This window comes from Endocarpon pusillum (genome assembly GCF_000464535.1).
Source record: "Endocarpon pusillum Z07020 unplaced genomic scaffold scaffold4345, whole genome shotgun sequence".
Classification (NCBI taxonomy): domain Eukaryota; kingdom Fungi; phylum Ascomycota; class Eurotiomycetes; order Verrucariales; family Verrucariaceae; genus Endocarpon; species Endocarpon pusillum.
In genome coordinates, this window is record NW_006916422.1 from 295,338 (window position 1) to 314,585 (window position 19,248).

Sequence of the window (19,248 nt, forward strand, 5' to 3'; positions counted from 1 at the left end):
CTCATGGTCCTGAATCACCTAGCGCCTTCACTGCAACCACGCTTACCATTGTACTCTGTGCTCGTTGGCTAGGCTGTGCCATCCAATGGGGTAGGACTGACCATTAAAATTGTGCTGTGTAATTTTGATTAATTTGTTCTTTTATTACTGGCTCGACTAGCCTTTTTCAGCTAGCATGGTTGAGAGAATCACAGAAAGTGTACTACGTACTACTATGGGGTTCTAGAGCGCCTAAATACTTCAGAAGCCATCCCGAGGGCGCAAGATTCGAGACTGGCTTGGTAGGGCGTTGGGAATACTAGGGAGCGCCTCTATCCTGAGGAGCATTGATCTGCTATTCACAACGAGTCTATGCGACCAGCCGTCGCCAACGAAGGCACAGGGCCGTCCATCAAGATTGTGATCCCTCATACTGATACATGGACGTAGATCTACCATACTCTAACTGTAGCCTCTTCTCCTCTTCCCATGGTTCCTCGGTCGTTGCTGCACAATCAGTTTATCCAACTTATGCTTATCTCTAGTCTTGTATCCAGATTTGGCCTGTCATTTATCACAGCACGGGTTAGCGAACTCCACACCTCTAGTCGCACAAGGGATAGAAGATAGCAAAGACATACCGGTTTACCCCAAGGACTGACAGGGTCCCTGTTTCCCTTCCCCTTGCCCCTTCCACCACCATGCGGATGCTCATTCGCGTTCATCGCCAACCCTCGCACGGTGGGTCGGATGCCCAGCCATCGACTCCTTCCCGCTTTGCCCAGCTGTCGGTACTGGTGGTTACCGTTGCTGGCGACTCCGATTGTGGCAGCGGCTTCTTTGTCGATCAATCTGACCTCGCCGCTGGAGAGCCGGACGGTCACATATTGGGCTGCTTTTTCGAGCTTGCGGATATCTTCATCGCTGAGGGTGAGTGCGCCGTCGTCGACTTCTTCCAGGCCTTGGGTTTTGTCTTGGGCTTTGGTTTGGAGATCAGCGTCCGCTGCCGCTTTGTTCTCGAATTTCTCTTGTACTTCCTCTTCTGCTTTCTCTGCGTCTTCGGCCGTGCCCTTTTCGGCTGCTTCTTTTGCTGCTGCCACCTTGGCTCCTTTGGCAGCGAGTTTCTCGGCTTCCTCTTGCTCCGCCTTTTGCTGTGCTTTGGCCTTGTCGCGTGCTCTCTTCGCCTCCATCTTCTTGATCAGCTCTTTTTGCACTGCATCCTCGCCCTTTCCTATTATGAGCCCATGTGTCCCGGCGCTCCGACAGTACATTCCCCTTCCCTGCTTCGCAAGCGAGATATTGAAGATTGGAGTCCCTACAGGGATCATTCCCAAAGGTAAACAATTCCCCCTCCATGCAGTCTTCGAAGCGAGAATACCGTGGTCAATTGACCCGCCCATACTGTCCATCAACTCCTTCGGTATTCCCGAGCGGTAACTCTGCACCGTATCTCCAGCACGTAGCCCTTCCGCCGCGATTATGTAGCTCTTCGTCCCAGCCTCCTTATCCCTCACCAGCGCAATATGTGCGCTCCTCCCCGGGTCATGCTCGATCCTCTCTACATAGTGCTGACCGCCCTTGAAGCGGTCAAAATCCACGATCCGGATTCGCCGCTTGTGGCCTCCACCGCGATGGCGAACGGTGACGTGCCCTGTGAAGTTGCGGCCGCCGCGGGATTGGCCTTTTTTGGGGAAGGTGAGTTTGAAGATTGGTCGGCCTTTGTGGAGGTGGTCGTTGACTGGGCGGACGAGATGGCGGATTCCGGGCGTTCGAGGCCTATAGCGACGGAGGGCGGACTGGCCGGTCATGGAGGCGTCGCGCATAGGTGGGGGTGCGACGTTTAGGCTGTAGATGTTGACTGGGGCATCCGGGGGATTGGCGGAGGGTGTCTCGACGATGGTGGCATGGTGACGAGAAAGAAGGGGAGACGTGAGTCTGGAACAGGTTGGCCGTAGCTGGCGGAGGGATATTCGTGGTTGAAGCATGGTGGTTTGCGGTATGGGTAATGCTTCAAGCTGCGGAGGAGAAAGCCGTAGCGCTCAAGTCTATCTACTCATGACTGCTGCTGTGATGGAAGTGACGGAGCAGCTGGCTTTGCAGAGTTTCTATCCAGGGGAGCAGATATGATTGTGCTGGTGGTCCATGGATGTCGACGACAGATTCTTGAAGCTTTGAAGTTCAGATGGTGGAAAGCTTCCACCAATTGGCGGCCAACATTTTCTCTGGGCAATTAAATTACCGTTTGGGGTAATCTTCTCTGCCTCCCAGATGACCAATGCTCTACCTCGTCTCTCTCGCGAAGACCTCAGACTATACAGCTCTGGGGACCAGGTTCTTTACGTCTGATCAATAGTCAGCCTATTGAACATCCCCTTCGAAAATTGATCGCTGCAATGCTACGGGAGGTCGCTATACAGAGCACGGCATATCCGCTCTTTAGACAATCCCCCATCATTCGCTGAAACATGTTACGTACATGAAGTTTTGAGGAAGATGAGTTCACGTCATCCGGGCGAGAGGCTGTCTTTCAGCAATGCCCTATGCACAATAAGATACGCTGGCCCTCTGCCTGATCAGAAGGGAGACTGGCTGGGAGTTGAATGGGATGACCCAGAGCGAGGCAAGCATGACGGTCTGTACAAAGGAACTCGCCTCTTCCACACACTATCTTCTTCTCCCAACTGTGCATCCTTCACTCGAGCCACGCGAGTGCCCGATGAGCCAAGAAGCTTCCTACAAGCGCTGAGGTACAAGTATGCTGAAGATGATCTTGACTATGCGCCAGTGGGCGCCAACGGGTCAATTGAGATCTCAGGTAAGGTAGTGGAAGAGGTTGGCTTTGAGCGTATCCGACAGCAACAAGCACTTCTTCACCATCTCAAAATTGTTATTCTGGATGGCCTACGAGTACGTGGAGTTGGTCTCGGAGCAGATGTCGAACGAGCTCAAGAGGAGATTACCAGCATCTGTCCCAATATTACCGAGCTGGATCTGAGTCGCAACCTTTTTGAGCGTTACAAAGATGTAGCTGAGATTTGCGCCCCTCTGAAAGAGCTGCGAGTTCTTAAGATCAGGTATGTTGATGTCAAGTAGGATCACATTCGTTGGGAGTCGATAACTGACCCTCGCGGGTTCAAGTGGACTACGACTTCTGGATTTCGACTTGGATGGTTCATCTGCTTTCCCCAAAGTGGAAGAACTTCATCTGGATGACAGCCTGCTGAGCCCAGAACAGGTGGGTAGCCAGCTCTTCGGCTCATGATGCTCCACATTGACCGTCAGCGCAGATACTGCGTATGCTTACCAGGCGGAATAAGGACGGGTCAATAGACCTACTGTTTCCATCCCTCAAATCGTTGTCCGTTGCTGGAAACAACCTGTCCACCTTCTTTGCGCCTACACCGCCGTCAGTTTCCATCGTACTCACGACCGTTAAAACCCTAGTCATGGACATGAACACTTTCACATCCCTTGTGCCGCTCTGCATCTCTCTAATCCCACTGTTCCCCACTCTAACCACACTATCGCTACAGCACAATAAGATCTCAACATTCAACTCCTCTACCTCAACTACAGATCAGCCAACACCTCTCTATCCGTCAATCACCACTCTCAACCTCTCTCACAACGCCATCACTGACTCCAGAGTCGTCTCGTCTTTACCTGAACTCTTCCCAAACCTGACATCCCTCCAAGTATCAGACAATCCCTTCTTCTCAAATCTGACGTCCAGAACCACCCATGGAATCGAAGATGCCGCATTCCTAATCACTGTCGCCCGTCTCCCAACCCTTACAATGTTAAACTATACCTCCATCACTGAAAAAGACAGAATGGACGGGGAGCTGTACTACCTCAGTGTGGCAGAAAAAGAAATCCAGAAAGCTCTTCAAAATACGCAATCCACGACTAACAATGACTTCAGAAGATCTCTGCAAGACTGGGCCAGATACATCGAATTATGCGACAAATACGACCGGGTACATATCGTTGGAAGGTCGATTGCTGCTCAGAGCGCTCATTCACCTAAAGATACTGTCCCTGCAGATGCTGTCAGCGCAGCAAGCTACAGACCACCAAAGTACCCACCCAACACCCTCGGCGCACAACTCGTCACCCTCACCTTCCGGCTTCAAACCCCTTCTAAAAACGAACCCCCAACCACCACTGACACCATCCCGCACTCTCCCACCCCAGAATCGGTAACCCTCACCCTCCCCCGCACCCTCGACGTCTACCGCGTAAAATCCCTGTTGTTGCGCAAGATCGGTCGGGAATGGAACCTCAAACCGCTAGAGTTCACCTTCGAAATCGTTCAAGATGCTGGTGAGCAAGTGGAAGAGATTCCAGACTCGACGAGGAGGATTGGCGATTGGATTCCTGAGAGTGTTGGCGATGTTGTGCTGAAGGTGAGGCCGCGACCTGCTGTTTCGGTGATGGAGGATGCGATTGGGAGCATGGCTTTGGAGAGGTTGAAGGGCGTGGTGGCTGTGTGATTTGGCCTGGTCTGTTCCATGTACATGCATGGAGGAGTGAGAGGGCCTCTTCTTGGTGTATGTATGCAGGCTCGAATGGATAGTTTCAGGCTGGGCACAGGGTTGTCAGGTCATAGTTTCTGGGAGACGGTAGGTGTATGTGATGAAGTTGTACCGGTATACAAAGTTAATAGGTCAGTGTTTGTGAGAAGATTGTTTCGATCCGAGGGTTGGTGGGTATATACAGATCACAGTGTTACCACATCACTTGACATCATCCAAATCTCTCGCTGGACCGCCACTGCGCGTGTTCGGTGAAAGATTGCATATCTTCCACTTCAGCCCTTTCCCTTCTCCCAAAAAGCCCACCATGTCTTCCCTGAGCTTGCCTGCGACTCATCCGTGATGACAGGCTCGCTCCTCAGATCCATCACCTCCGCCGCCCTCGATCGCTCACTTCCCTGCCCAATCCTTTTCGCCCGCTCCTCCTCCTCCGGCGGGAGTTCGAACCTGCGCATCCGCTCGCCAATTCTCGGGTCCATGACCACGTCATCCAGCCACACACGTTCCAGATCGTCCTTCCGTGGCTTTTTGGCCGATTTGTGCCAATCCGCCTCTTCTTCTTGGAGGAGAGATTGCTGTTCCCAGGTTTGAGCTGTCTGCACTGTCGCTGCTGGGCTGGTTGTACCATCCTTTTCTGGAGGGGAAGTGGTGACGGGTGAGGCGTCTATCTCTCCAGTGCTTGAGCTTGCGAAGCTAGAATCCTGGCGGTAGGGTCTGTGGAGACCAAGGACAAGGGCGGCGGTGTCGCGGCCTACGGAGTCTGCGAGGTGGCGTTGGGTGAGGAAACGGTAGATTCTGATGGGGGTGTTGAAAAAGCCGAGGATGTGGCGATGTGGGATTGGTGCTGATGGCTCGAGGTGGATAGGTAGATTGGGAGATGCAGGGGAAGTGTTGTAGGCGGAGGTCGAAATGTAGGCGTATGGAGGCGAGGGAGGTCTCGTCTCTGCTTCTTTTGGTGGTGGTATCTTGCTTTCTGCCAGACTTTCCGAAGGAGTATCTGTGTTAGTTGATGTCGATGCATCATTGGGTGGAAGGTCTGTACTCGTAGAATGTGACGCATCATCAGACGGAAGGGTAGGTTCTCTGCGACTTTGCGGCTCATCAAGCGGTCCAAGCCAGCCTTCGTGTAAGCCGCGAAGGTATTCCTTCCATGTGTGCCTGCCAATTATAAGGTCTCCCCGGATCACTGGTTCTGGACGGATCTTGAGCTGTTCTCTTATGTTCTCAACAAGCTGTTCCGGATCTATCTCTCTTTGGTCTGAATTCTCCGTCTGCTCTCCCTTCTTCCTTCTCAGCCTCCGGATCTGCTCGGCAGTACCGTACCGTACATCACCCTCTTTCCTTCCCTCAATGACATCGTAATCCATCGCCGCAGCCACCAATACCGGCTTGATATATTCCTTAAAATACTCCCTCGAGGGCCTTATACCGTCTCCTGGCGGGGCTGAGAGGAATATTGTCAACTTCCGTGGCATCTGATTTACTGGTAGAGGATGCTGGGCGATGTGCGAGACGAGGTCGCACCATTTCTTTTGAGCCGCCTTTTTTTGCCGGCGATCATAGGTGATGGCTGCCGCGAAGGAACCAGTGACAGACAGAAATATCAGCCAATTTCGGGAGGGGAGCTTGAAGCGGAAGTTGGGCATTCCCAGCATTCGAAAAGCAGGATTCTGCTTTGGAGGAGCTTTAGGAGGCTGATATTGCGGTGCTTCAGGCACTCCATTCCCAGGAGAGGCAGGCGTTGACATCGTGGCGGTTGCTTATCGAGTACGTTCTTCACAACAACACGATACAATATTCTCTGCTTCAATCATCAGAGACACGATGCCGCATCGTCAGCACATACTTGTGCTTCTAGCTTCAAGCAAAATGAGACTTCTGAGCTATAAGTAGAGAAGCTTAATTTTCGGAGACGAAGCTTTCCTGCGTGCAGGCAGCTCAAGGGTCTTAACTAGCGGTCGAGGGTCTCACAGCGGGTTGTGTCCCTAATAGGGAACTGAGGCTAATAGGGGATCCAGAAACGTTGAACCCTTCTTCTGTATTGGATCAGCCACGACAGACTCTGCCTGCATTCGGGTGACGACCTGCATCGTAAGACATATGCCTACCCTGTTGGCACTCCCCGAGAGGTCACCGAGACGATGGTAACGACTGGGTGTTGTAATCTGTGCATAACTAGGATCCCAGGGGGACGGTTAGGGGTGCAAACTACCTTGGTGGCAGCTTGACTGGGCTTGCATTCTAGGCTTACATTCTAGGCTTCAGGACACTGCAGTGGATTAACCATACATAGCCAGAGCCAACACCCTAGCAGAAATGACAGGCTGACAGTCCATTTGCCAGTTCTAACCGGCGCTTGGCACTCCATAGGAAAGGACTTCCGGACCAAGGATTAGATAAAGTTTGGTGTACTTTATCGATTTCATCCAGGTGTTTGCCAGCAAGAGTCCACAACACTTCACTCACTCCCTTTCACTCTTTCAAAATATTTCACCTTCAGCTCCGCTATCTCTGTAATGCAGTCACCGCCGCCAACTTCCTTCTCACGTGTTACCAAGATAAATTGCCCTGAATCCTTTAGGCTCTCGTTCCCCTTACCTCTACAGTCTCAGAATTTCATCCGCCCCTTCTAACTTTAGTTCGTTAACCCCGTAAAGAGACTCATCCCGCTTCTTCAACGACCTTTTGTGGTGCCTGCCCAATCAGGCGGCTTTCAGTACCAAATCTCTGAAGCCAGCGTGATTGTGCAGGCTTCTAGACCGGACGTGCGCAGTTGTGTGAAGGCCAGTCCCGCAGCCGATCTCGCAAAGCCGGTACCGCACTTCTACTCTACATCTTCTGTCTTCACCACCCTCGGCTGCGTACCTGATCACGCAAGATGGAGCCAGACAACAACCGCTTGCGACTGAACTTCCCGTTTGAGAATCAGCAGAATTATGAAACCTCCAACAATCGAGTCTACCCTACCACTCCTTCCACCTTTCCGCAGCCGATCTACCAAAACCAGCAACAGCAAGACTATCTTGGTGGACAATATCAAGCAAACCAACAGGGTGGTGGGTATTTCGTGAACTCTCCTTACCCTCCCCAGCAGCAGAATCAATTCCAGAGCCAGCAATACCAGTATCAAAACAATCACCTTCAGTCACCCCAGCCAGCGTATCCAGGGAATAGACAGTACAATGATGCAACAAATGGCATGATTCAGCAATTCTCAAACCAGGACCTGGGTTCTGCTCGCGGTGGTTTCAGCAGGACTCCTTCACCTGGAAATGCTCGTCCAAGAACTGCTGGTGATACGCGAGGTCAATACGCCAATCATCTTCCACCAGCAATGCCAAATCGCAGTCCGAAACCTGATGATGAGGAGAAACCCAACCCCAACAAATATTCTGACAACGTCTTGAAGCGAGGTACTGCTGCCAAACAACTCGTCAATAGCTTCTTCCAAGAAAACATCGAAAGAGCTAGGGACCGAAATTCTCGCGCCAAGGAGCTTGACGAGATACTAAACGATCCCGAAGTCAAGGATTTGGTGAAGCAGCAAAAAGTCAACGAATTGGCACAGAAAGAGGCACGATTTCTGCGCTTCATTCGGACAAAGGAGTCGCCCAAGAACTTCACAACCTTAAAGGTCATTGGGAAAGGAGCTTTTGGTGAGGTCAAACTGGTCCAGAGAAAGACTGATGGAAAGATCTACGCCCTGAAATCACTGATCAAGACAGAGATGTTCAAAAAGGACCAGTTGGCTCACGTACGTGCGGAGAGAGACATCCTGGCAGATTCAAAAGACAACCCCTGGCTCGTCAAGCTGCACGCCTCCTTCCAAGACAATGCTTACCTGTACATGCTGATGGAGTTCTTGCCTGGAGGGGATCTGATGACAATGTTGATCAAGTATGAGATCTTCTCCGAGGACATTACCCGTTTCTACATGGCTGAGATTGTGATGGCAATCGAAGCAGTACATCGACTGGGGTTCCTTCACCGGTAAGGCGGTCGCATGCTCAAAGGATGTGGCTAATGTTTGCAGTGACATCAAACCGGACAATATCCTTCTAGATCGTGGAGGTCATATCAAGTTGACAGATTTTGGTCTGTCGACTGGTGGACGAAAGCAGCATGAGAATTCCTATTACCAAGCACTGCTGAAGTCAACACAGAGCGACAGATCTGGGAATCGGAACTCTGTTGCCTTGAACGAGCAGATCAATCTTACCGTCAGTAATCGTGGACTTGTTAATACGTGGCGTAAGTCTAGACGACATATGGCTTATTCAACCGTGGGAACTCCGGATTATATCGCACCTGAGATCTTCTTGAACCAAGGTTACACCTATCTCTGTGACTGGTGGTCTGTTGGAGCCATCATGTTCGAATGCCTTGTTGGATGGCCTCCCTTTTGTGCGGAAGACACACATGATACATACCGCAAGATTGTCAACTGGCGCGAGTCACTGTACTTTCCGGATGAGTTGGTGCTTGGTCGTGAGGCAGAACATATGATCAGAAGGTATGCTGCATGCCCTCTTCTTAGATGAAGCTGACCTTGTAGTTTTCTTTGCGATGCCAACGACCGGCTTGGTAAAGAAGGCGGTGCACATGATGGTGCCTCCGAGATCAAAAAGCATCCATTCTTCAAGGGTGTCATCTGGGACCAGCTTCGTCGTATTCGAGCTCCTTTCGAGCCCAAGCTTTCGTCAAACACAGATGTTAGCTATTTCCCGATCGACGAGATTCCGCAGGAAGACACTACTGCTGCTCATCAACGGCAAGCGAGAGCAGTCCCGAGCGACCAGGATGCGGAGATGAGCCTGCCCTTTATCGGCTACACCTACAAAGCCTTCAATGCTTTCCAGAATTCGTGAAGAATGTGTACATGTTATGGGTTGGGGCAGTCAATCTCGTGGTTCCAGTGCATCGAGTGGTCGGAACGGATGGCTTATGGCGTTTGTCAATGTGTGCTACGAATTGAAGGACAGGATGAGCTTTGATGGCGTCGAGCCTAAACAGATGCGGCATGATCACGAGGAATAGACAGAACTGTCTTTAGAATTGCTCAAGACAGTCACCACAATTGTTGTCAGTGAGCTCCCAGCCACAGACGTGGAGATGCTACGATATCAGACAGAAGAGAAAGAATAGTCGCAGATGACATTCAATCACACCCTCAAATGAGAATAAAGCAACATTAGAAAAGAGAGATTCTTTCATTCCCAAAGAGCCTCCACCTCAATGCAGGCGTAGTCGACTTCTGTCATAGTCTTCCCTGGTATGATGTCAGCCTGTTGACATTTTCAATCTGTTTTCTTCCTTGCACCCCACTACTACCACATCATCTCCGCACGCTTAGTCAAAGCGTAACCCATACATCTACGCCTGCTAGAGAAGATAGTAATAATGGACGCATGTAGTTTCTTGCTGCCTGGTCTCGGAATACTGGTAGCTGACAAATTCAGGTATTCTACACCTATACGTACGGTTCTGCAGGCTGGCTGTGTCTGCAAGCAGTGCCATTGCTTCTTGCCCCAAAGGTCATTACAACAATACTTGGAGCTGAAGGCCACTATGGGACAGGTAGGGTCATGAGGCGTCCCTGCTCACAGATCCTAATGCTAACTTCCCAGACCTCGAGGTCTACTTCGGTCGCTTTCTCGGCCTATCTTTGGTGCTCATCGCTGTGATCATGATGCTCCTCACAGGATCAATACCACTAACCTCGATGGTCAGCGAGCCCGTCTCGACAGAGGAGTCAGATCCTAAAGCCCCTTATGCCGTGCCAGTTCTTCGTACCACCATGATCTTCCATTCCCTGGCTGCCATCTACTGCTACACCTCCTATGTCTCGTTAGGCCAGAGCGGCTTCATGCTGGGACTGGTGGGATATGGTGCTCTAGCTATAATGGGATTGTGGTGTGTGATGTTTGCGACGAGCAGGGGACACATCAGCAAGAGGACAGGAGCAGATAAGAGGATGAGTGGGTTTCCGTTCACGAATAAGAAGGCGTACAACCCGAAGGTCGATAAGAAGAGGATATGAAGGCAGGGAGTATAGCGTAGCAATAGTGAAATGAGGAGTGGATTTGGCAGCCACTTGGGTCAGGCAGAACGAATACTCGGGCCGTTACTTACTCAGCGCACAGACTCAACTGTGCTGAACGAGGCAGAATGCAGTGCTGCACATTGTGACTCTTGGTGAAGGACATGCACATAATCTACCCAGGGCTAGATTTAGTAGGGGCCTGTTTGTGCACACCAATTTCTATAGGGCTGAAATACTGTACTAGCAGCCTAACTGACTAGTTAGTGACCAATTATTCAACCCCCGCATCGCTGCGTTGCTGCTTTTTCAAACACCGCCAACTATATCGCAAGCGCCCCTTGGGCACCAGACGTCGCAAAAGCAGCCAGACGGTCCCTGCTGGGGCGATCCCGTCATTAGGCACGGCTTGATGGATAACATAACAAATCCATCTTTACAAGCCATCCCCGTCTCTCTACGCAACCTTCAGTCCGCCGCTTTTCCACATCCTCATCCACTTACTCCACAACTCGGTCCGGATTACGACCCCACAGCTTTCCAACCATATGGAATAAATGATGGTGCTAACGGCCAAGTCCAAGCATTTCCGCAACCAAGACAGAGCTTCCAGACACCCACCAGATATCCGAATGGATCATTCAGTGTCATCACTCCAGATCAGCCGCAGCAGCCAGCTGTTTCATTTCCTGTCAATCAAGATGTCTCGCCAGCAAAAGAGATTGGAGGTCACTTCAGTGGGATGAAAGCAATTCCAAATCCACCTGACCTACAAGAATGGCGACATAAGCTTTTCAATATCAAAGAAATGATCACACTGACTGAGGATGAGTGAGTTGCATCCTAACCTTAGCCGGCGCTCTACTGATCAGGCAGATTTCAAACCTATTTTCCGCACGTAGACAACATCTATTCGCATCGATCCACGCAACGATATAAACGCAAACCCTTCGTGTCCCATTACTGGGACTGTCGACTGAAGGGCAGACCACCGGGCACACCCAAGACAGACGATCCAGGCAAGAAGAAGCGCAGAAGAACGGCAAGACAGCGAGATCTGTGCGATGTCAAGATCAAAATCACCGAATACTTTCCTGGTGCGGCAGCCATGATGGCACAACCCGACTTTGGTGCCGGAGTTGACGCTGCTGTGGATCTCATGGGAGATGGCCGTGAGCCGCCTCAGCCTTTTGGAGTGTTGGCACCGAGTCAGACTCTGCCTGCTGGACATCCTGGAGCAGGGGGGGCCAGATATTACACCATCCAGCGAGTGAGCGGTGGTGGTGCGAATGGGAAGGAAAACGAAGCTGGAGAGCATAAGCACACAATAGAGGAAAGTGATGCTATCAAACGGAACAGTGTGAGGAGGAAGATGCTTAAAGAGGAAACGGAGAGGAAGAGGATAGATGTAAGAATTCCTCTTTTCATGGACCATCTCTTCAGTGCGACCAGAGTGTTCCTCTGTCTGTCCATCAGCTGCAAGCAGAGAAAGCCATGGTCATATACAGCATATCAGTCTCTCTCCACCTCAACTCATCATCACAGCAATCTCTCTGCATCCTCCATCCCTGAGACTGCCATGACTAACACCCCAAATACACCATCAATCCCTCCATCTCAGCCTCCTTCTCCACCGCCATGCCATGCCATCAAATATGAGAACGTTGTCTAAAATGTTGCTAACAAAATCCACCAGGCAGCCAACAAAACCACCACTACCTCCTCCTCCACATCCACCAAACTCACAACCACCAACACCAAGACCGACACCACCACCGCCGCCGCCACAGCAGCAACCACAAACCCGCAGTCCTTACCCTCCAGCCTCGCCGCCCAAACCGCCCAGCGCCACTCGCAACCCGCTGACCTGATCTTCTACGGCAACCTCTTCTGTCCTTTCGCCCAACGCATCTGGATCGCGCTCGAGGTCAAGGAGATCCCGTACCAATACGTTGAGGTCGAGAACAAGCTATCGTTGCCACCGGAGGCAGTGGAGGTGAATCCTCAGAAGAGGCTGCCGTGTATCAGGCATGGGAATTGGGGGGTGTGGGACAGTGGGATTATGATGGAATATGTATGTGAATCATTTGGTCTGGGTTAAGGGTATTGTTTGTGAAAATGGTGCTAATGAGTCGGCGGATGCGCAGTGCGAGGACCTCAGTATGGGTCATTCCCTCCTTCCGCTTGGCGATCCGCAGTTGAGGGCTCATTGTCGGATGTGGGCTGACCATGTAAGATCCTTCCCCAGCGATCCTCTCCCTGCAAGTATTCTGCTAAATTTTTGGCTTTCTAGATCAACCGCAAAATCATCCCACCCTTCGACCTCCTCCTCATCACGCCATCCACCGACCCCAGCAAGCAATCCTCTCTAACATCCACCCTCCAGTCCGCCATCACCGACCTCGTCAACGCCTCCCACGTCACAGGCCCCTTCTTCCTCGGCGCCACCATCTCCTTCATCGATGTTATGTTCGCACCCTGGATTGTCCGCCTCTCGAGGGTGCTGAAGTATTATCGGCGGTGGCCGGATCCGGAGGTCGGGACCAGGTGGGAGACGTGGGTGCAGGCTGTGGAGGGCGATGACAGGGTACGCAGGACTGTGAGTGAGGAGGGAGAGTATCAGAGGGTTTATAAAAGGAGGGCGAGCCAGGGAGTGATGACGATGCCGGGTGGAGTAGGGTGGGCGCTTGCAGATGGGATGGTGCCTGATAGCGGTGCGGATGTTGACGGTGTGATGGGTACCTGATGAGTGGAATATGGCGCGATGGGTGGGTTTGGCGTCTTGGACGATCACAGGAAGTGCGTGGGATAGATGCTCAGGCGTTCTCCACACCCGGATGATGTCGCAGAGGTTATTCTTTCCAAAGCAGACAGCATGTGCATGTTGATCGCTTGTCTCTGTAATTCTGGGTGCTGGCGACAGGTGAAGTAGATGTGAATACGCTGCAGGGTGGTTGTAGAATCTGAAATCCTCGATAGATGAACGCAGGTCATGTACGGTCGCAGTGATGCTGAAACGTCTTCAGGGTTTCTTTCTCCTGTCACTGATTGATTGAACCCCATGGCTCTTCCGATGAGATGGCTTCGTCTGACTAAGCCCTTGTGTGTGCTCTGAATATGCGCCAGGGTGGCATGCTTTTGAACAACATCGTATGGTTTTGCGGTTCGGGGATAAATGTTAGCAGCCAGCTGAATGGGCGACGTAACTCGCGCTTTATGTATTTTCCGTTTCAAAAGGGCCATCGGGGTGGGTTTATTACTCTCGATGACCTCTGAGACAAAACCGTACTGCATTAATGCTCTCCGGAGTGGAGTCCTGCTGTCGAAACTCCCGTGGAAAGTTGTTGCAATGACGTTCCAGAGTGGACATGCACCATCTGATTGTGCAAGGGAGAGGTTCTGCTCTTGCATCGCCATGTTAGGCATGCCACTGGAAAGAAGGCGTTCTCCTCGGTTATTTGTAGGGAGGTTTATCCATCTCCGTTGAGCCCTGACTCTCTCTTAATTCATACTCAAATCGCCTGTAGACCTGGGGTCAAGACTCGGTCGAGTGTCAGCATCGATCTTGCTTCGGGTATCCAAGCCTGCTCGCGAACCATCCCTACCACCCCTTGGGGCAAATCCAAAGCCACCTCGCCCACTACCGTCAGGACCTCGTGGCGATCTGATCGGCTCAATCACCTTCTCGCGTGACTCGGATCTCTTGGACATTGAATCCGGTCTCGGATTGTAAGATGGATCGAACAGTTCTTTCTTCCCGCCCGTCGAAGGCGCCAAACTGCTTGGTTTCAGCGACAGAGTTGACGCCGAAGACAATGGCCGTGACGATGATTCGTTCTTCCTCCCTCCTCTCCCACGAGCACGATTCGGCGTCGAGGACCGTGAGCCCGGCGGCGTCTCTCCCGGTGAAGAGGTACCAGATCCTGCTGCTTTGGTCGTCGTAGCCGTGGTAGACCCGAATAGCTCTAATCGTCTCTCCTCGTACTTGCGCTGCTTCTCTTCTCGCTCCTTGGCCGCGAGAGCCCTCTGCTCTTCGATCGTAGGTTTTTTCTTCTCCCCGTCCGCTTCGTCCGAGGACACGTCCCCGTTGGCTTCGCCGGATGCAGGAGTAGGAGGCTTTCGTGAGAGCAGTTTCGGGGGTGGCTTGAAGTCGGCCTTGGGGACGACGCCTCGGGTTTCGAGGAAGTAGTTTGGTTCTCGGGGGCCTTCGGCCTCTTCCCAGAGTTGACGGTTGAATTCAGCTTGCTGTGCGCGGCGTTGGGCTTTGGTGATTTTGGAGGAGGGTTTCTTGGCCGGTTCGGACGGTATCTGCCATGGTTAGACACGGTGTTCTGGGGAGATTGTATTTGACAGCTTACGTCTGCAGCGGTCTCCCAATTATCATCCCATGCGTCAGGCGTCGCCATTGTTTTGTGGTGTTGGAAAGAGGGCGAATCTACAAGTATACTGGGGGTATGAGGGGGTTCAAATAATTTTGAAGGGGTCCCTTCGGTCGCTCCGGTCCGGAGGTCCTCTGGCCCTTCCCTACAACTCCCCACAACCAAATTTACATACATATAACTAGTACAGAGTACTGTATGTACTAGATCTGCTAGTGCATCTTCAATATTTTCCACACCAATGTCCTCAGAAGCAAGGCCAATTCCACCCGCGCAATTTGCGGCTGCGCTTGAGGACCTGCCAGTGGAGAACCTCTATGCTAAAGTCTCGGAGATTCGAAATTCTATTGCTCACCTGGAAAGATCGAACAAAGAGCTCGAAGACTACTCGAATAGTGCCGGAGGGGATGCTGACTGCGTGGCTGCTGTGCGGGAGAATGAGGAAGTGATTGGCAGGATGAATGGCAGGATCGAGCTAATCAAGAACGAGGTTGAGCGGAGAGGTCAGAAATGGCACGAAGCAGAAATGAATGGAGAAGTGGATGGCGAAGCCGCAGCTGGTGGTACCCTGACCGATGAAGAGCTACGAAGGGAGATGGAAGCGAGGATGGCAGAAGAGGATGACGACGCAGAAGAGGGGGTGCATTTATGAATATGAGCGACAGATATGCGCCCAAACTGCCTCCACCTCTCCATGTGTGCCAGGATGCCTCTACTCCGGCAATGCTCGATGCTCTCAAAGGACATATTTGGAGCCGAGCCAGAGCAGTATGATCCAACCTAAGGAGTGAAAAAGATGCACGCTCATAGCATTCAACGAAAGCCATCTTTACCTCAATAACTCTTGTCTCACCAAGGGTAAATACTTTCAAGGTGGCGCTCAAACTTGTCTAGGTGGAAAGGTAAGCATGATATTGAAGTGGAATCGTATAGAGGAGTGAACAACGAGAACAACACCAGAGACCAGCAAACCTGCTATATCTCTCGATTCCCTACGATGCTTCGAGGCAAATGAAACCATATTTAAAAGCATTCTTAAAGATGGCCATGGCATTGACACACCAAGGCAGACCGAGGACAAGAGCCGCTTGCTTGCCCCAGCAGTCGATTTGATGCGTACACAAGCACAGTTGTCACGCAGTTAACAACACGAAGAGCAAAGTATGGGGCGTGGACGTGTGTACGTCAGAAGACCAAGCCGAGCGAATGGTCTAGCATTGACCAGTGCGGTCTTTGGCCTACATGCTGGTGTAGTCTTCCTTCCTTGTGATAATGCAGGTCTGATGAGCTGTATGCTCTCTCAAGGCTCACTCTCGAACAGCGGCATCAATGGGCCCCTCCGTATTTCAGATGTATCAATCTCCAACTCAGATATACCAGTCTCCAATTTCAAAGCCAGTGGTGCACAAGGAGCAACGACTCAGTTCAAGTCTTGTATATTTGATAGCTGGATAACCATCACACGAGAGCGATTGGCATGGAACCTTAGCAGCCAGATATTGAAGGAGACGACTGATCAGATCGTCCTGGGACGCCTCGTGCCGTTCCTTGGGAACGAGGCCGCCCTTTCAACCGCAAGCCGTATTATTGTGGGATGTGCTCATATGAATCTCCCGAGGCCACAATGCAGCCTTTTGACGATGGGGCATAATTCACAGCCATCACACGAAGGACGCCCTCTTGGAACCGCCTCGCTTGTTCTCAACCTCCAAGTCCTCCCAATAACAATAGGCAGACTTCGAGACCCACGTGCTGCCACCACATCAGCCACATGCTATATGATCTCCTATTCAGGTTGGGCGTTTGAATGTGCCTGGTACTGAGCAGGCTACTTGCCTAGGGAGCTGTCAGCCTTGCCCCTCCCAACTTCATATCTTGGCTGCATAAAGTTCCTCTTCTGCAAGCGCCCTTTTCGACAAGCCAATCCAGACCTCCACATCAGCCAATGATCTGCTCCTACAACCGATCCAGCAGCATGCATTCTATTTTGATCCCCAAAGTAAGGTTGGAAATGTCCGGCAAGCGCCTTGTTTATGTACACAATGGTTGTCCGTCTCCTACAAAAGGATAACCATCGTACAAAAAGGCTTTCAATCCATCGCCTATACATAGCAATACCGCAAAAAGGCATGCTACAGAATCATGTCGGCTGACAGCACTTCAATCTACACCGGTTTCTGGGTCAATTGGTCTCACGGCCGCGTCCTCGGATCTACAATTACACTCTCTGCGCGTAACAGCGCAATTCTGACCTCTTTCATTGCTACATTTGTTACAATTGTCGGAGCTCAGCTGTGGAAGATCTTGTGCTTTATCTTCCATCAGAGCCGGGCGTCGCAGAAGCCCAAGGACGGGCTCTACCATCAGCATCAAAATGTGTTTCGCAATTCAAGTACACCCGGGGGAGCCGCATGGTCATTCATACTTCAGAGTTGGCATTGGTCCGGCCGAGCACGCCACGTCATGCTACGCTCGCTACCCTGGGCTCTGTTCTCGATCTCATATATCGTTGTTTTCGCTGTCTTGTCCATTTTCGCTTCTTCCGAAGTCACGAAGGCCGCAGGGCAGGATCGACTGATACAGAGCTCCCAGTGCGGGTACTGGGGCACAAATCGCAGTACGAATGCGGAGGGACATTACCAACCTGGACAAGGGGCATTCGCAGCTAAAGTTCTAAAAGACAGTCAGGACGCATCGGCATACGCTCGCAGGTGTTACGATGGGTCAGCGGATGCCCTCGGCTGCGACATGTACGCCACCCCTGTCATCCGGTGGGAAGGCAAGGCGACCGATTGCCCATTCAGAGACAATATATGCTGGCGAAATAACACCTACCAAATGGATACTGGATTGCTCGACTCCCATGATGATCTGGGTATAAACACCCCAGTGGAAGAGCGGTTAAAGTATAGGAGAGTGACTACGTGTGCGGTGCTTGTCGAGGAAGGCTATATAGAGCAAAATAACGACTCGGCGTTGGTCACATGGAATTATGGACCTTCCGGTGACCGGAATTACACAATCTCTTATAGCAAATATGCGGTACGCTCGAATATTGGCTACATAGTCAAGTAAGTCGGCCCGGCCGAAGTAATCTAGCACGTTCTAACATTGAGATAGTACGAACTACGCGAACGCCGGCGGTCACTCCTCCTGGACACCTGCTGCACCTCTCAATCGGACGGATGCTGATGTTCAAATGGTGTTCATCTCAGCAAACTCAATGCTGTACTCAGTACCTGTTGATGACCCTGTCTTCTCTGCTCACTTGGTCAGCAATATCTCCCTCACCGGTAATGATGGTCAGGAACTTGTCTACTATGAAGCCGATTCATACCTCAGTCCTATTGCCTGTACCGAGCAACATCAAATCTGCCACGGTGATGCCTGCACACCGCTTTCTGCTTACGGTGTAGTATTCTCCCAGTCCCAAGGCCTAACCGAGCTTCAAGAAGCCATATCTCAACGACTAGCATTCGCAGCTATCTTCACGGGCGTGGCTCAAGTGATCAACGGTCGCTCGGGTACAGCTCTCAGGGCCTTGGAAACTGCTCAGGCGATCCATCAAGTCTCATTGCCTGCAAATCAGTGGCAGGTCGAACTCTCGTCCTGGTTCAACACTGGTCTTGTGATTTTGCAGAACGTTTTGCGAGACTATGCCAGCCCCACGAATCTGGGGCCCGGAAGCTATGTTCGCGCACCTGAGACTCCAGCAGAAGTTGCAATGTGCTCCATCCAAAAGACTCAAGCAACATATGGCACCATCTCTTTCTCCGTGCTGGGCCTAGCGATCATCCTTGTTGTTGGTGCAATCGTGCTTGTGCTCAGTTGCATCTTGGAGACCGCAGCAAGCTTCATCGGACTAGAGAGCTACCAGAACTGGATTCTGGATGACAAGCTGCAGCTGCAGCGGATGGTTTTCGAAGGAAGAGGGGTGAGCTGGCTCAATACCCGCGGTCCTATTCCCGTCACCGCGGCTGGAGAGAGATTTCCGAGCGTGGCACACTTGCCTGAAAGCCAGGCCCTCATGTTCGAGGACGATAAGGCGGTCGGGGTGAACGTGAGGGAATTTCGTTGAGTGAAGACACGTGGTGTAACGGTAAAGTGCTGATCGCTTTGCGATTCGTTGCACGGGCTTTGTAATTTACTATATCAGGAACATCGACCTACATGTTTTATAACCCAACCCGACAACCCAGAATGGATATCTTCCTCGCAGTGACACAACTCCGCTTCGTCGCTCCGTATGATCTAGTCAACCACAGTTCCCATCCTCTCACCCGCAGGATGCACCGAGTTCCCTCATTCTCGA

At 51.6% G+C, this 19,248-nt stretch overlaps 8 protein-coding genes across 8 annotated transcripts; 5 read left to right on the top strand and 3 right to left on the bottom strand.

Moving 5' to 3' along the window:
• Positions 1-441: 441 nt before the first annotated feature.
• Positions 442-1,964, bottom strand: EPUS_02552 (uncharacterized protein; the record flags this gene model as incomplete). Its single annotated transcript, XM_007805553.1, has 2 exons — positions 442-543; positions 621-1,964. The coding sequence occupies 2 exons, from the start codon at positions 1,962-1,964 to the stop codon at positions 442-444; spliced, it is 1,446 nt and encodes a 481-aa protein (XP_007803744.1).
• Positions 1,965-2,472: 508 nt separating this feature from the next.
• On the top strand, positions 2,473-4,475 carry EPUS_02553 (uncharacterized protein; the record flags this gene model as incomplete). The annotated part of the gene is made up of 3 exons (XM_007805554.1): positions 2,473-3,053; positions 3,118-3,214; positions 3,267-4,475. 3 exons carry the CDS (start codon positions 2,473-2,475, stop codon positions 4,473-4,475), a joined length of 1,887 nt encoding a protein of 628 aa, XP_007803745.1.
• A 317-nt stretch (positions 4,476-4,792) lies between these two features.
• Positions 4,793-6,265, bottom strand: EPUS_02554 (uncharacterized protein; the record flags this gene model as incomplete). The annotated part of the gene is made up of 1 exon (XM_007805555.1): positions 4,793-6,265. The coding sequence occupies one exon, from the start codon at positions 6,263-6,265 to the stop codon at positions 4,793-4,795; it is 1,473 nt and encodes a 490-aa protein (XP_007803746.1).
• Positions 6,266-7,395: 1,130 nt separating this feature from the next.
• EPUS_02555 (Serine/threonine-protein kinase cot-1) lies at positions 7,396-10,557 on the top strand (the record flags this gene model as incomplete). Its single annotated transcript, XM_007805556.1, has 6 exons — positions 7,396-8,507; positions 8,551-9,030; positions 9,073-9,381; positions 9,434-9,476; positions 9,977-10,094; positions 10,145-10,557. 6 exons carry the CDS (start codon positions 7,396-7,398, stop codon positions 10,555-10,557), a joined length of 2,475 nt encoding a protein of 824 aa, XP_007803747.1.
• Positions 10,558-10,969: 412 nt separating this feature from the next.
• On the top strand, positions 10,970-13,303 carry EPUS_02556 (uncharacterized protein; the record flags this gene model as incomplete). Its single annotated transcript, XM_007805557.1, has 5 exons — positions 10,970-11,388; positions 11,434-11,965; positions 12,254-12,631; positions 12,705-12,788; positions 12,851-13,303. The coding sequence occupies 5 exons, from the start codon at positions 10,970-10,972 to the stop codon at positions 13,301-13,303; spliced, it is 1,866 nt and encodes a 621-aa protein (XP_007803748.1).
• Positions 13,304-14,058: 755 nt separating this feature from the next.
• On the bottom strand, positions 14,059-14,963 carry EPUS_02557 (uncharacterized protein; the record flags this gene model as incomplete). The annotated part of the gene is made up of 2 exons (XM_007805558.1): positions 14,059-14,865; positions 14,916-14,963. 2 exons carry the CDS (start codon positions 14,961-14,963, stop codon positions 14,059-14,061), a joined length of 855 nt encoding a protein of 284 aa, XP_007803749.1.
• A 214-nt stretch (positions 14,964-15,177) lies between these two features.
• On the top strand, positions 15,178-15,588 carry EPUS_02558 (uncharacterized protein; the record flags this gene model as incomplete). Its single annotated transcript, XM_007805559.1, has 1 exon — positions 15,178-15,588. One exon carries the CDS (start codon positions 15,178-15,180, stop codon positions 15,586-15,588), a length of 411 nt encoding a protein of 136 aa, XP_007803750.1.
• A 1,490-nt stretch (positions 15,589-17,078) lies between these two features.
• EPUS_02559 (uncharacterized protein) lies at positions 17,079-19,014 on the top strand (the record flags this gene model as incomplete). The annotated part of the gene is made up of 2 exons (XM_007805560.1): positions 17,079-18,007; positions 18,057-19,014. 2 exons carry the CDS (start codon positions 17,079-17,081, stop codon positions 19,012-19,014), a joined length of 1,887 nt encoding a protein of 628 aa, XP_007803751.1.
• Positions 19,015-19,248: the final 234 nt, after the last annotated feature.